Source organism: Alosa sapidissima, chromosome 12, assembly GCF_018492685.1.
Source record: "Alosa sapidissima isolate fAloSap1 chromosome 12, fAloSap1.pri, whole genome shotgun sequence".
Classification (NCBI taxonomy): domain Eukaryota; kingdom Metazoa; phylum Chordata; class Actinopteri; order Clupeiformes; family Clupeidae; genus Alosa; species Alosa sapidissima.
This window is the reverse complement of record NC_055968.1, coordinates 19,289,470-19,305,229: the sequence shown is the minus strand read 5'-3', so window position 1 is coordinate 19,305,229 and position 15,760 is coordinate 19,289,470. Positions and strand designations below refer to the sequence as shown.

General features: G+C 43.8%; 1 protein-coding gene and 1 long non-coding RNA gene across 2 annotated transcripts in view; both read left to right on the top strand.

Annotated features, from left to right (window-relative positions):
• The first annotated feature begins 1,655 nt into the window (after positions 1-1,655).
• Positions 1,656-15,760, top strand: part of p3h2 (prolyl 3-hydroxylase 2) — a 57,292-nt gene continuing 43,187 nt past the window's right edge. Inside the window, exon 1 of the mRNA XM_042057085.1 lies at positions 1,656-2,316. Within this exon, the coding sequence (XP_041913019.1) occupies positions 1,906-2,316 (411 nt within the window). The 5' untranslated portion in view covers positions 1,656-1,905. The remainder of the gene's footprint in view (positions 2,317-15,760) is intronic.
• Positions 10,557-11,085, top strand: LOC121677929. Its single transcript, XR_006021109.1, has 2 exons — positions 10,557-10,802; positions 10,930-11,085. It is a non-coding gene; the product is annotated as an uncharacterized LOC121677929 (long non-coding RNA).

The window sequence follows — 15,760 nt, the reverse complement described above, 5'->3', positions numbered from 1 at the left end:
ACTGTAATAAACTGAATCTGTGTTCATGGCTATGACTTCAATCAATATCCATATGGAATTATTGAGTGTCATTATTACCATTACTCATTCTTTGTTGGTACTAATATCTAATGATCATGTAGCTCCCTCAGGTTAACTGACAACGTGAAAAGTTATTTTTACTGGCTGTTTATTTAACACACATAGTAGAAATAGGCCTTGAGAATTAAAAACAAAGTGCATATATACAATATTCAAAGAAGCACATAAGGGACACAAAGAAACACATATAGAAACTTAAATGACATTACACATACCTCATTGGCCGCATAATCAAAGGGAGTAAAACCAACTTTTTTGCACTTAAATCCTTCTTAAAAACTGAATTAATTTTTATTTGAAACTTTACTACATGCTTCTCATGAGTGGCGGGGCTGCAATTAATTGTCCCACTAATAAAATCCCCCCTTGCAACCCATACCAAATTCCCACTTCCCACTATACATTTGTACAGGGGTAATGGGAAGAGTAATGTCACTGAAGAAAAAAGGCACAAAAAAATGTATAAAAAAAACCTGTAAATACAAAAAAACACAAAACTGACTGGCAGTTACAGATCTTATTAACGCACATGCATGTACTCAGAGTATAGGTGGTAAACCTTCTAATAGAAGAACTGTATGGCTTCATTCTCTAACAAAACAATACCATAGGGCTCTTGTTGTAGGAGGTTTACCACTTACTCTGAGTTAACTTACCCAGGTTTGTCACTAAACCACGTACTTGGAATACCCCCCTGGTGTAGAGAGGGGTCAATGGGTAATGTTTATACTGTGTTATAGCTGCATCTCCTGTTGGGGCATTTGGGTATTTTATGTGGGATGGTTTAGAAAATTATGATGATGAAAAATCCGAATCACTGGTCCTACCTGTTTATCAATCATAGATAGATTAAATAGTTGATCGGGTTAATAGTGTTTGTTTTGTTCTCCTGTACTCCTTTATATTATTATTATTATTGTTGTTGCTGCTGCTGTTGTTGTTGTTGTTATCAATCCTATTGGTAGTAGTAGTGGTAGTATAGTAGTAGTAGTAGTGGTACCTAGTAGTAGAATCTCTCCGTAAAACGCAAGAGCCATTGTATCAATATATTTCACAGCCGGGGGGGTAAATAGTAGGCTACCAGTAGAGGGAGCTGTCTTCTATGCTATAAAGAAGTTGGTTCATCCCAGTGCATGGTGCTCTGTTTGTTGTGATTAGTAGTCACGTGAATAGCATATTCTACTTCAACCAGTTTAATTCTGGTACAAATTATATTTTCCTTTCTGTCCTGGTTTCCCATGAATAATTCACACGTGTCCGGAAACTGTAATTAGTTTGTTCGTATAATTCGCAAAAACATTGGATTTATCATAGGCTACAACACAGGAGTAACTAGCCTAACTCATGGGCTGCTGCGCAAGAAAGGACATTGGATTCGGTTAGATAATATATCATCGCTTCAATTACAGTGACCTACCTACCTGTAACAGGTGCACAGCCCACATGAAGTAATTTTACACTTGTAAATAGGTGGGCTTTCTCTTCTTGTCGTTTGACTGGGGGCTGACCTACAAGCGTGAAGTTGTCACGGCCATTCATTTCCTCGTTGGATCTGACGGGGGAGGAGTTTGAGGAGAGGGGAGGGGGTCACTGCCGAAATGTGTCTCTGGTCATCGTCATCAAATACAAATAGCTCCCATTATTGCCATCAACACTCCAGTGATCGGACGACAAACTTGTTGAGATCACTTGTTAAATTGCTTTTAATGGTCACTTATCCAACTTGTTTCAGGTTTGCCTCAGGATCATTCTGGAAACGGGGATCGCACATTGTGACCGACCGCTGAAACGTGAGAGCAGTAACGCAGACTCAAGCTGTTGAAGATGGATATGATCAGTTCCTTCAGTAGCACATTACTACTAATCTTCCACTCAATTATCTTGTCGTCATCCGCATTAGAGCCTTATGATCTGCTATATGACAACGCAATTGACGCTTTCCACAGCGGTGACTATGCGAATGTAGCGCGATATATGGAGGGAGCGCTCAGCAGCTTCTCGGAGCTGCGTCAGACTAAAGTGCGATGTCGGCTCAAATGTAAGGAACATCGTTTCGAAGCTGACCCATTATCGGACCTTAACTTTTTTGACGTGGTACTGCGGAGAGCGTCCTGTCTGAACGACTGTATGGAGAAACAATTGGGACCGCAGTCAATGCACAAAGTCAGCGAGGATGTCATCCAGGACTTCAATAGACGGATACCTTACAACTACCTGCAGATGGCTTATCTCAAGGTAAATGAACGTTTTAGAAGTAGCCTACGTTAAGCATGGGACTTGTCAGCAGCCAGGTCACTGGCTCTTGGCCAAATCAGCTGTGCATAACCCAATAGGTTACAAGTGTTTGAGGTGCAAAATAGCGCAGAGGTAGGCTAGCTATCATGTGTCGGCCAGGTAATTGCGAGATATGATTCAAGAAAAGTTCCATAAAAGCAGGCTTCTCTGTTCGGAGTCGGCCACCTCCCAGGACACCAGATGTTTTGCTAATTTTGTAGACTATAGACCAGCTCCTGTAATTGGTGGCAAACAACACGGTCCCAACGTTGTGTCTGAATTGCGTGAAAGCCCAGGATTCAGTTCACGACAGTGTCAGACATTAATAGTTAGACTACTAGTCAGTATTTTTAAAGGTCCTTTAGGAGATGGCCGCGCGTCAGGCAGATATGAGACAAGTAGGCTGCGCGCTGATTACAGCTGTCATGAAACACCGCAGGGATTGGGTGATATTTCTATGCCACTCCCTCCATTCATAATAGCACGAGACAAAGCCGCTTGCGCGCCAATCTCTTCAGGTAGCCTATCTGATTCTTAATTGAATGGAAACTGTCCTTTCTCATCTTAAAGGGACAATTCTACCCTTAGCATTAGCCTACCCTACACATAGACTACTCACTATAATCCGTGGAGTAGTGCTTGCGGTTTGTCAGTTGGTTTACAATTACAAGTCTTCCGAGACGCTGCTTCTAAACAATATCTTAAATTTTATAAGCCACGTGATGCATTGTGAATGTGTTGTTCTATAATTATATAGAGAACTTATACCCGTTTTCAAATGTTTGGTCTCAACCAAAAACGAATATTAAGGACTAAATTAAAAGATGCTGTGTAATGAACTTAACAGACAAAGGTTTGGGCAACCTCTTGAGAGATAGCTTTGTGTTTTGCTTTTAGTCTGTCCATGATGGTACTCAGTGAGCAAACACTTCAAACTGGAATGTGTCCAATGGATATAATTGTTATGTAATGTCCTCTGTTTTAACTAATCAGGTAATTATGATGCACTCACGACATCCAATCTTTATCAGATGTTTTTATCCACTAATGTCTAGATGTCCCCCTACTTCATGTGACACTTATGTGTATACAGCTCTGGAAAGTAAGAGACCACTGCACATTTTCTGACGTCATCTGACTGTCAACTCGTTTGAATGTCACTCAGCATCAGAAAAATTTGCAGTTTTCTTTTTCAATTATCAAGACTGGCAGTCTAGTACAAAATGCTAAAAAGAGCAGAAAGACAGTTTACCACTGTTTACCACTGTCAAATTGTTCTCTCCATGGGAAGAATTGAGAATGTTTGTATCAGTTAGCCTACAGTAACTTGACTCAATAAGGATTACCAAGTTAAAGCATCACATTAAGGATGATGCATGAGGATGCTGCCCTGCTTTCTCTCTCTCTCTCTCTCTCTCTCTCTCTCTCTCTCTCTCTCTCTCTCTCTCTCTCTCTCTCTCTGTCTCTCTTTCTCTCTCTGTCTCTCTGTGTGCCCATTGCAACTGCCATCATGTATCATTTTCACAGCAGTATTAAATGTACCCATGACTGTCAAAGCTGTATTTCATCTTTAAAAATATTTGAATCCTTTCTCTAAGAAATATGATCGGTGGATTCAAATAAATAATTTGTATGTGTGTTGCGGGGATGGGGGTTCTGTGGTTGAAATATTACCTGAGTGACACATCTCTTAAAGTGAATTCTTCTCTGGAAGTGTGAGTAATCATCCTTCATATCTCAAGGTCAAGGTGTTCTGTTCCTACTAAATTGGGTGTAGATGTTTGGGTGGGTTTATCATGTCTGCAGATCGCAGTCATGCACTAGACTTTCTTTTTACTTACTTTCTTTCTTTCTTTCATTCTTTCTGTCTTTTCTTTTCTCTCATTTTTGTCTGGATTTGAAGGGCTTATATAGATTAGAAATAATTATCGTTCATTTGATGGGGGAATCATAAGTGTAAGAAAGGGACTTTCCAGTTTCTCGACATGCAACTCTCAATATCCCACACTTACACCTGGGTCAATAGCCTCAGATAGGTGCCTTACTGACCTTAAGTCAGGTGTGGAGATCAGACACATTCCTTCATTCACTTTTATTCCCCGCATAAAAAATAGAACTAGAAAGAGCTGCCTATGAGGCATGTGTTGGTAGTTGAACATTTATAAAAATAAACAGCATTCCACTCCTATTTAACATTCCGCTTTTACACACGCTTCCCTCAAACTCACCTCTGGCATAATGCAGCCTTCAGGCCTTCGGTTGCGGGTCCCACAGGGCTTGACTGTTCACTTTCGTTCTGACGTCCAGCACACGTGTGTGTGTGTGTGTGTGTGCGTATATGTATGTATGTATGTATGTGCCCACACATGTCCTGAGTTCACTCAGTCTTTATCTCTGTCAATATTTTGTTTTCCTGTTGTAGCCTGCATGCCATTTTAGCAAGGAGCAAAAACATTGGGGGGAGTTGGGGGGAGAGTGCGAGAGAGAGAGAGAGAGAGAGAGAGAGAGACGCCACCTAGATTGCCGGGTTTTTAGAAGCAACATGCCTGGAGGAGCTCCAAGTTGCATTGGCCATTCCTCTCTGTTAGTCCGACTCCTCTTAGATCCAATGGCCTAAAACCACCACAAGATCAAAGAGGCTTTCCAGGGCAGTGTGGTTCACCTTGCCCTGGGGAGAGACGCCAGGCCTGGAGCTGTTTGGATGGGTGTGTGTGTGTGTGGTTGTGGGTGTGGGTGGGCGGAGGGGATAAGAGCAGTACAAGACCAAAGCTAACCAGGAAATTCTCAACCCGGTCGGAGAAGCTAGGTCTTAATCAACCGGTTAGAAGATTTAGGAATAAATTAAACTGATGGAATCTGTATACAACACGTGAAATTTACATGAGCTGTGCAGTTGAGGGGACATAAACAGGCACTTCAATTCCTCTTGGAATAATGTTGATAGCTAGGATACTGAAGTGAATTAACTGCCCCATGTAAAAAATGGGATCATAATACTTTGTGTAAGTGTGTGAACTTGATCTAATATCTGTTCAGTTTTGTAATACTTATAGAATGTTTGTTCACATTGGGATAAAACAGTCATGTCAAGAGGACTTTGTGGGCATTTACTATGGGCATTGTCTCAAGGAACACAAGATTAGCTTTATAGATTTAAAATTCCATTTCAGAGGAACTGAAGACTGTCGATTCTCGGCATCCACAACGCTTGGTAAATATTTGGGGGTGTTTCGTCGCCCCCAGGAATGTGGCTCAGACTGCCCAGTATCTGTTTACCTCATTGTAGTGGAGGCGTAAGACAATAGAGCAGTTACTCAGCTGGCTGCACTGTAAAGCGCAGTCATAATGAATCCCACACCAACTGCTGGATCGCGGCCACAGAGGCCTTGGATAGACAGTGAGGCCTTGGCATGCGGTTCATCACTAGAAGGATTGGATAGACTGGCACAGGCGGCGTTGCAGGAGGTGAAAGCTTAGAGTCTGTCGTTTTACTATTGAGTTTGGCCCAAATTGTCGCATCTGTTTGGTTCAAAGTGCCATCATACTGTTATAATTAGTCAGCCAGGAGGGAGAGAGGGAGGAGGGAGAGATGCATGTTTCCAGTTTAGGATTAGAATTAAATCACCAAATTAAATCTTGGATAAAGAATGTTGGAAGGTGATTGTGTATGTGTGTGTGTGTGTGTTTGTGTGTGTGTGTGGAGAGAGAGTGTGTGTGTGTGGAAGTAACCACCATTACTCATGATATTCCATCTCTTTGGCTCTGCATCCTCAGCTCAAGGATCTTTTTCCCCAGTGCACAACTTCAAAGAGATGTCTGTGTCATGAATGATGATGCCCCATCTGTGTGGTAAGGTGAAGTTAGGTGACCAATGTTACTGTTACACTTCCTCCATACAGAAGCAACATGCGGTGTGGAAGTGAGGAGAATGTGTGTGTGTGTTTAATGCATCAGTCTCCCCACCTCACCATAAACCACAAGAATTTGACATGAATCCCAAGTCGAAGGAAGTTAGCAGGTAGTTAGAAGTTAGAAGGGAAATGTAGGGCATCAAGGCTATTCAACTGAGGGCCGACTGACTGGCTTCCGAGTCTCCTGTCTTTTGTTGTCGTCTGTGTCTGAGTGTGCCGACCGCAAGACACCTGCAGTTGGAGTGGCGTGCGTGTGTGCTGACCCCCTGGCCCTGCCCCCACCCCTTGTGAGTATGCTTGGCCAGACAGCATGGCATGGCCCCTGCCAAACATTTTCTGGATGATTGGGCCTAAGCGGATAACAGCACAGCAGGAATGCAAGGGCACGTATTCATTTATTTCATTCAGTTTAAAAGCGTCCAGCAGCACCCACCCCTTTAACAAGCAGAGGAATCTCCCCATTGCAGGGCTTCTGTGCTGTAATGTGTATCCGATGTGCTTCCTCATGTCGGACAGCCACCCCTAGGAGTCCATAATCTTTCCTCAGAGTCTAGCCAGCTAAGATGGACTTGAATGTTGTTGTTCCCTAAAAGAACCTGTATTTTGTGAAGAGGAATTTGGAGAAGGCAAAAGCGGCATTTTTGTTAGAGTTTAATTTACGACACTTCTCAACCCTTAAGGGGCCAATAACATTAAAAGCACATCTCGGGGCTAGTAAGACATACCATCACCACGTACCAATGGATGACATACGAGATGGAAAGATTCACATCAATAGAGAAGGAGAGAGTGAGATCGGGAGTGCATTGAGCTCTTTTATTGCTCCAGCAAGTTCTCACAGCACACTGGCCGGCCGCACAGGGGAGGTGAACCCCAGGGTTGCTCTTGGCCAGGCCTGGGAAGGGGATTCTGCGAGTGGAAAAAGGCAGATGCCCCTGCCAAGCAAACATCTGTTTGGTGTGATGAATGGTTTGTCTGGAGCTTGGAACTGCCGCATGTCACATTCTGCCTTGCTCGGCTCTCACTCACTAGAAGATTCATTACCTCCAACCCCATACACATGTGCACGTGCACACACACACACACACACACACACACACCTTTCAGTTTGTCATGCTATCGAGCTGTGACCATGTCTTGAGGGCAGATTTAAAATATGTATCACCACAGATAAAAAAGATCCAAGTACTTTATTTCACACCAGCATGTTTCAGGACCTGTAAATAACTAAGTTGCATTGGCCTGTTGCATTGACATAGATGGAAAGCTAAAATGATAGCTAACATAATTTTCCCTATGTCGGGGGGCAGGAAATGATGTATGGCTATTTTGTTCCTTGCGGTGGAGCTATTCCAGGGCGTATCTGTTTAGGCTTTGGTTTACCATGCTGGTGCGAGGAGTGGGTGGATGGCCGCGCGTCCAGGTGATGAGTAATGGAAAGGAGAGCCAGACATAGACAGCAGCGTACCCACGGTGGGCGTCATGGCTGGTGAAAATTGTGCCCTGGAGGCAGGGAGGGAGTGAGAGAGATGCCAGTGTCCACAAGTTCAACTCACCTGGGTTTTTGATTTTATGGAAGAGCTTTATCTAACAACCAAAGCAGGTTTGTTGTTTAAACAGAGGACCTGCAGATGTTTGTCAAACTAGAAAAGCACACATTTGTTGGCTCTTCCTCTCATTTTTTTGAAACCTTATTTTCATCTAATGGTCCCCCTTGTGCTCCTCCTACTACACAGACACAGACACACACACCCACAGACACACCTTGCCCTCTGTGGTATGTAGCTCATTGGTATTGTGCGATCACAGTTCACTGTAATATCTAATGTTCTTACAGTGTCACTACTCTTCTGCCCAAATCCTGATGCAGACATCAGCTCAACCCCCCCCCCCCCCCCCCCCCCCCCCAGCCCCTTCCTCCACCCCCACACACAGCGCTTCCAGGAAGCCCAGCGCTGCACGGCCTCAGAGGGGGGCCGGTAATGTGGGAGAGGAGGGGGTAAGGTGGAGACCCACAGGAAGCAGTTTCTATTTTCGGACAGTTTAGGACAAAAAAAGTTCCCAACAAAGGGTGAAATGGGAGCTTGTTTTGGGTGTAATAACATTGAAGGGCGGATTGCTTTATTCACAGAGTAGCAATCAAAGTAACACGCTTTTTGTGTGTGGGCCCTGTTCTGTTAGCAGGCTTTTAAAATTGGAGGGAGTCACATATAAATAAAAAATAGTTCGGAGCAGGATAGATGAGCCCAGATAGCATCTGGTTCCAAAACCCAGATAGTGCCATCTGGTTCTGTAACCCAGATAGTGTCGCCTGGTTCTGTAACCCAGATTGTGCCGTCTAGATTGTGCCGTCTGGTTCTGTAACCCAGATTGTGCCGTCTGGTTCTGTAACCCAGATAGTGCTGTCTGGTTCCGGCACCCAGATATTGCCGTCTGGTTCCGAAACCCAGATATTGCCGTCTGGTTCTGAAACCCAGATAGTACCATCTGGTTCTGAAACCCAGTGCATCACATAAAATCACTAAGCACAGTATGGCCACGTCCGATTTCAACTAGTGTTTAAACACCTCTGCATGACATAAACTGGGTCCCCAGCGAATGTGTCAACACCAAAGCCAGCCCCCCTCTTTCATGAAACATGCCAACACACAGAGGCCATTGTTACAAGCTCCCGAGTTTTTGCAGTGGAAACGTTTCCAAGCGTTTGGGAAATAATCTTTCAGTGGTGGGCAAAGGGGAGTAGGGGTGTGTGTGTGAGTGTGTGTGTGTGTGTGTGTGTGTGTGTGCAAAGGGAAAGTTCTGAATGAACTTAATGTGTTAAAGTAAGAGACCACAGCAGACCTCTATATGCAAGTTTTCTTAAAATGGAAAAGGCTATGAGGCCATACTAAAAGTGTGTGTTAAAATGCAGCATTGTCGTGTATGTGCATGTGTGTGCTGCTGGAGTCTGGTAAATTCGGCTTGAGGTGTGTTTTTACAAGTCTAATTGACTGATGTCAAGATGAGGAATCAGGTGAGCTGCCTAAATTGAGTGTGAGCATGCAATCCTGGATGGGGGTTACAGTCTCCAAACTGAAACACGAACACACCCCCCCCCCCCCCCGTTTCAGTGTCCTTCTTTTCCCATACCTCCCCCTCTCTCTTGCTTTTCCCCACACCCTCTCTCTGTCTCCCTCTTCCCTTCCCGGGACTCTTTCTTCATACTTTTTACTGGGAGAAATCTTTACTTTTTTTTTCTCATACAAACGGTCATATCCCCCTCAGCTTTGTCTCAGTCTGTAGGGATCCCTTCTTCTCCCTCTCCCTCCCCCCCCCACTCTCTCTCTTATCCTCATAGTGAGTGGCGAGTGCCTTGTTTGCTGACCTGGCTCTGACCCCTGCACACACTTCAGTGTGCCTCCACATGTGTATCCAATAGTGAGCCACCTCTCTAAATTGCCCCAAATGTCGACGTTGGACAACACTCCACTCTCGGTTCTGTGGCCGTCCAGCGAGCTTGGGACGATGACGGCGGCCTTGAGCATGCTGGAATGCGCCTGTGGAGACAACAAACACCAGCTTTGTTCACAGGCCCATATCAGGAGGATATTTGTCCAGTTGACCTCTCTCTCTCTCTCTCACTCACACACACACACACACACACACACACACACTCACTCTCTCGTCCTTTTGTCTCTCGACGACCAATTGCTGTATAACGCACAGTAATCTTAATTTCCCCCAAAATTGCACCCTGTAATGTGTTCACACTGCCTGTGAGGCCGATAAATGCCTTCATTTGGAAACAGATCCTTATTTCTTCCTCTTAATTCTCTTAACTTTGAAATACTCCTAATTATTCCATAATTATTAACCTTAGGCACATGTCGTTTTATTACATCGTTGAGGTGTTGTAATGTCTGCAGGGGTTTAAATGTGGTTAAATTGTGGGTCATTTTACGGGTCAAAAGAAAAAACTCCATGCACAGCAATGCAATTATTCCTTCTTATCACCCTAAATTCTGTTTCATTGTATGAATCACTTTTTCACTCTTCATCCTTTCTAACAGGCTGTTTCCTTAGCACCCCTCTCTTCCTCTCTTCCTCCTTGATAATCTAACTCTCCTTTCTCTCTCTGTTGATAGTTGGTCTTTGACAGGCATTGTGACACTGAACTGATGTATGAATGGAGTATGACAAATGGAACCATACACAAGGCATGACCATATATACAGTATATTTGCATCCTTCATTGCATCATACCAATGCTTCAGCACTCCAAAGTGCATGGCATGATCACAGAGGGTGTCAGTGGAGGACAGAGAAAATAGATTCAAGCTGGTGTTAGTTAATAGGCCCCTTCTGAAGGAAAATGGGGAGGGGGGTGCTAGTGTTGCCATGTGTTCTGCTGTGACACTGGTCCAGATCGAAATAGAACAGATGGAAAATTTGCTGGTGCCATGGTAGATGTCCCTGCCAGCACAACTTGAGGCACAAGAAGAGCCGAGTCCAAGGGGGAGCAGCGATCAGATCTTCGCTGAACACCATGCCACATTGGTTAAGCAGCACTACAAATGCCTTTATTGTTGTCTTAATAATCCCTATGTATGGCCGTGTGTATGCTCTGTGTATGCGATCTTGATGTCATGGTTGAGCGACCACTCATTGCCCTGTTTTTCCAAAGGCTGAAGACTAAATGGAGGGCTGAGTTGATCCCATCTTAACGCGACTGCCTGAAACATGAGCTCGCAGCCTCCCTCCAAAGACTCTCACTTGAATGACTGCACTAAGCACACTGTTCCATTGTTAGAGGAAGATTAAAGTTAGACTAATCTCCTGGTATGCTCCTTTACAATTCTGACACCCACAGAAATGTTTGTTATGTAAGGACAATAGTTTGCAGCATAACATTTTGTCACATAAAATGGCATGCATCTACTTTCATTGTGCATGTTTCTATTAAGTTGCCTGAAATTGTGGCAATGTATCTGTAATATACAGTGTGCCAGACCATTTAAGTATTTTTAGCCAGTTTAACTAGCTTGTTAATTTACTATTTAGGAGTATGTGAGGATATATGAGCTTACTTTACTTGAATAAAGGTTTTCCAGCAGCTACCTTAATCACAAAGGTGAATAAATGAAGCATGTAAGTATTTGAGATGTGCTTTACTGTAATGAGAGAAAGGGCTTGAGACTTACATATTCCAGTATAATGTAGTCAAACGGAGACATACACCTTAATGAACAATCTTCCTTTGCTCAGGAAGTGAGTGAATGAGAGAGAGAGAGAGAGAGAGATGGGAAGTGTTTAACTTGTGAAGAGTGCTCTTATGACCATATCCACCTTGTGTCATGGGTCATCAGTTGTCTGATGGATTTGACCCCTCTGGGCCTGATGCTTAGGTTCCGGCTGTCAGGATCAGTCTGACCAGCCGTGCCTGACCTGACGTGGCCTGCCTCTCGCGCGCTGCTTCCCAGGATGGTAGATCCCGGAACCCTGCAAGGCTGAGCAGACAGTTTGTGGGTATTAGATTTCCTCCTGAAGAGATGGGATCTTTACTTTACAGCTTCCTTCCCAGCCTTAGTTTTTTTAGTTTGTCTGGTAGACTGTTAATGTGTCGTAAGTCTACTAGTCTGTAAACAGAAGAGGAAAGCAAAGTACTATATGTGCCCCCCCCCCCCCCCCACCACCACCACCTTCTCCCTCTGCACCCTTAATGTCTCTTTCATCCTATCATTACCCCACATCAAGAGGAATGTTATGGCAAGGCACCAATTGTTGGCATTTGTACCAGATCACTAAGTCGAACATTTCAAAGACACTCTGGGAAAGGGATGACTCAAGCCATTGCAGATGACTTCACAAGGACATCAGAGTAAAAGGAATGGTGAACATAAACAAAATGTGGGTCTCCACAGAGCAAAGTCACAAATATACTGGCACCATGACCATTCCATAGAAAAAAAAAGCCCCTGAAGGACCCATGTTGTGACAGAGGACCTGCATGTAGTGACAGGCTTGGGGTTTCATTGGAACAAACACGGCAAGTCAGCGAGAGCTTCTTGTAAACAGGCCTCAGTGATGTTGCATACCCCTCTGCACTCAGCTTAAGAGGAAGAGATTTATTGTTGTGGTTGTCTTGGACTGTTTTCTTTGTTTTTTTCCCCCCTCTTCATTTGAGACATCTGGTCCCAATTTGTATTTTTTTACGGTGCTGTTGTGAATCACATAGATTAAGGAACAGGCTACCCCCTACTTGCAATAGGCAGGCTTTGTTGATTATCGTCACGTCTGCTAGACTTTAAGATTAAGAAGCTTCAAACTTCATCAGAAGCATGTTATGTAATACAACACACTATAAATGTCTAAGGTGAGATACTTAGATGCACATTTATGAGACACTGTCAATACAGTAAATGTGCTGTGTATGTTGTTCCTAGGAATGGTATAAATATATTGGGAATGTGAAAGCTTGGCCAGAAGAGTTCCAGTAGGGCTCTCTGCTAATCATCCTGAAATGAGCCTGTTGAGCGGCCGTGTGAACACGCGCACCGTTTCACGCTGTTTACTCACGCAGTCCAGTCAATCTGCCATCGGCATTTACAGCTGCCTCCGTATCATGTTCAGAGATGTCAGGCATACTGCAGCAGATCAGCTGGAATCACAAGCTATTATAAACAACACCCCAGCTTCTTCTACAGGTACAGGCTGTAATTGTCATGGAGATTTCCATGCTATGAGCATGCCTTCTGGCTTCACTTATTGTACGTGCAAATGTATGACAAATGTAGAGCGCTGAGAGTTCATGTAAAAGAGAAGGAATATGTACCTGACAGTGATGGGGTCTTCAAAATATCCATGAGTCCTGATAAGATCTTCAAATGGCAAAGACAGGAAGAGGTGTGCCAGGGGATGAACAACCAATGTCTTGACTTGGAGTTTGGAGTTGCTTTCCTGGGATCTTTTTTGTCTATTTCAAAATCCTTTTTTATTTAGATAATTAAGGGAGGTTGAGAATTGTGTGTGAGTGTGTGTGTCTGTGTGTGTGTGTATGTTAATGTTATTCTTTATTCGGTGGTCTTCTCAAACTTATAAAACCACTGTCGGGACACATGAATATTTATAACAATTTACCCCTCCGCTTTTCAGAAAGTCATCTGTTGCTTGTTGCATCTTCATTCTCTCTCTGTCTCTCTCTCTTTCTTATGGTAGACACAGAGCCCCCCTCCTATTTGTTTTCCCTCAAAATACTCTCCCCCACATGGAGAGACACCCAGGCAGGGGGGTTGCATCATGTCTGAGAACCACTCACAAAGAGTGCCGGAGTCCTCTCAAACGCTTTCAGCTGATTTGTGCCTTTGAAGCTTGCGAGTGTATTGTTTTCCAGATTCCCCTCCCCCACCACCCACTTTCAAACAAAAACAAAACTGAGGGTTGGATTAATTCCTGCTGGCCTGAAGCTAATAAGTGATCTCTGCATGTGATCAATAGCAAGACTGCATGCGGAGGAAGATTTGTATCTGTAAGGAAAACAATGCTTCCTCTCTTCCTCTCTTTCGATTCTATCCACTTCAACAGTGAGATCAGATCTCACGGAAAATCTCTGGGCTTTTTCCTCCTGGCCTCAAGGTTCAAACAATCACTCAGGCTTTTACTTTGAAAAGCAGACACATGGAAAGCCTATCTGCTAACATGGAAACATTCTCCTGCGATTGCCTAGCTCTCTACAGTTCTCTTTTTGGGCGCCATGACATGAACCACAGGGTTTTTTCCAGGTAGATACTGAATTTTGGGGCCTGTAATGTGGTTGCTTCCCTCAGTGGCTTCCACTGACATGTTCATCACATTGTTTTAGGTTGAATGACTGATGTTCACTGGAAGAATGTAATGCTATTCGTCTAGTCATTATCAACTCCAGAAACATTGAGTCTCTAACTGTAGTCAATTGAAGTCATTAAGCATCCAAAGCTTAAACACATTGTGGTGTGAATGTTAATGTGCGGTGTGGCTATACACATTGTAATTAAGAGTTAAATAAAGTCTTTCATGAGGTATTCATCATTCATTCATTCTGCTTGGTGGAGATATGACGTGATGTGAGGTAGGACAACTGACGCCTGTGAACATGTGCAAGCAAACCCAAACTGACCTAGAAAACAGGGTAGTATAACCTTTCAGGAAACGGTAGGTCTGTCGGAAAGAGCAATATGAGTCTCTCACATACAGTAGCCCTTTATGTCTTTGAGGAGACCGCTTGCAGAAACGTTAAATTAATATCTATATATATCCTGTTTTCTTTAGACGGTTGCTAAGTGATGGAGATACAAACAGTGAGAGCCAATAAGGACGTTGATGTCTCCCGGCATCTCTTCATCATGGTGGAATTTTTATGAGCTAAGTGGGTACAGTCAGTATAACAGTCTGCGAGTGGTGTGCTGAGCAAAAGGAGGCATTGCGCTGACAGATGACTGCATTCCAGGGAGCACAGTAGATGGGGAAATGTCATAGTGATACTGGGAGGCTCAAAGGTAGCCAATTCCAGTGGCGTCTAGGATTTTGAGGGAATGAGATGGTGCAGAAATATGGTAGAGTCTTTGGATGAGTGCGACATGTGGATGCCATTACAGCTGATGTTGCTTAGCTCAAGGGGCCGGGAGCGTGTTTAGCATGAAGTCATTTTACCTCAGAAGTGTGATGTAGTAGCCTAATTAAGTGAAGGCATGAGATCACAACTTCTCATGAACTTCTTTAAACTTTTTTTCTCTCATGAACTTCTTGAACTGTAGAATTAAAAATGATGTCCATAGTGAATAGGTAAGCTTTAAAATGTTGGTCCTTGCCTTATTTCTGTTAGAAATGTGTAAGTAGGCCTACTGCATGTGTAGTGGATGAAGAATGTTCTGATGAAGCCAGTAACAATAGCTGCACCACATTCTGGTCTACACAGAATGATGCTGTGGTCAGCGTCCTACGTGTGGGCATGTAGCACCACGAAGAGACCTCAAGAGAAACCCTCGAGTATTAGTCACACGTGCACTTTTTAAGCCCCTTAAGAGATGTCGATGGAAAACACACGTCTTTGTCCATATCCTTGTGCTTACCCAGCAAAAAATGTTCTTCAAGTGGAAAATGAGATTTCAAGGTGAGTGTAATTCTTCGGAAATATGTTTCTTTTAAATCTGCTGTGCTAATCAAATTTTCAATGAGAAGCAGCCATCTCCAGTGCTTTGAAGCCCAGTCAAGCCAGAGGTCTGGTAAAAAGAAAGGATGCACAAAAATAGTATGCTATCCCTTCAGTGTGTTCATAAACTGTGTGTCACACAATAGAATGACCCAGAATAGAAGTGTGTCAGTGTGTGTGATGCTCCTGGGCCAGGGTTGACCTCACTGGTGCAGGCCTTGAGCCAGGCTGGCTTTGGGACGGGACAGAGCAGAGCAGTGGACCAGACGGCACAGCTGTTATGGGGGAAAAAGGGAGAAGAAAGAAAAAATGACATCATTTCCTGGTGTCA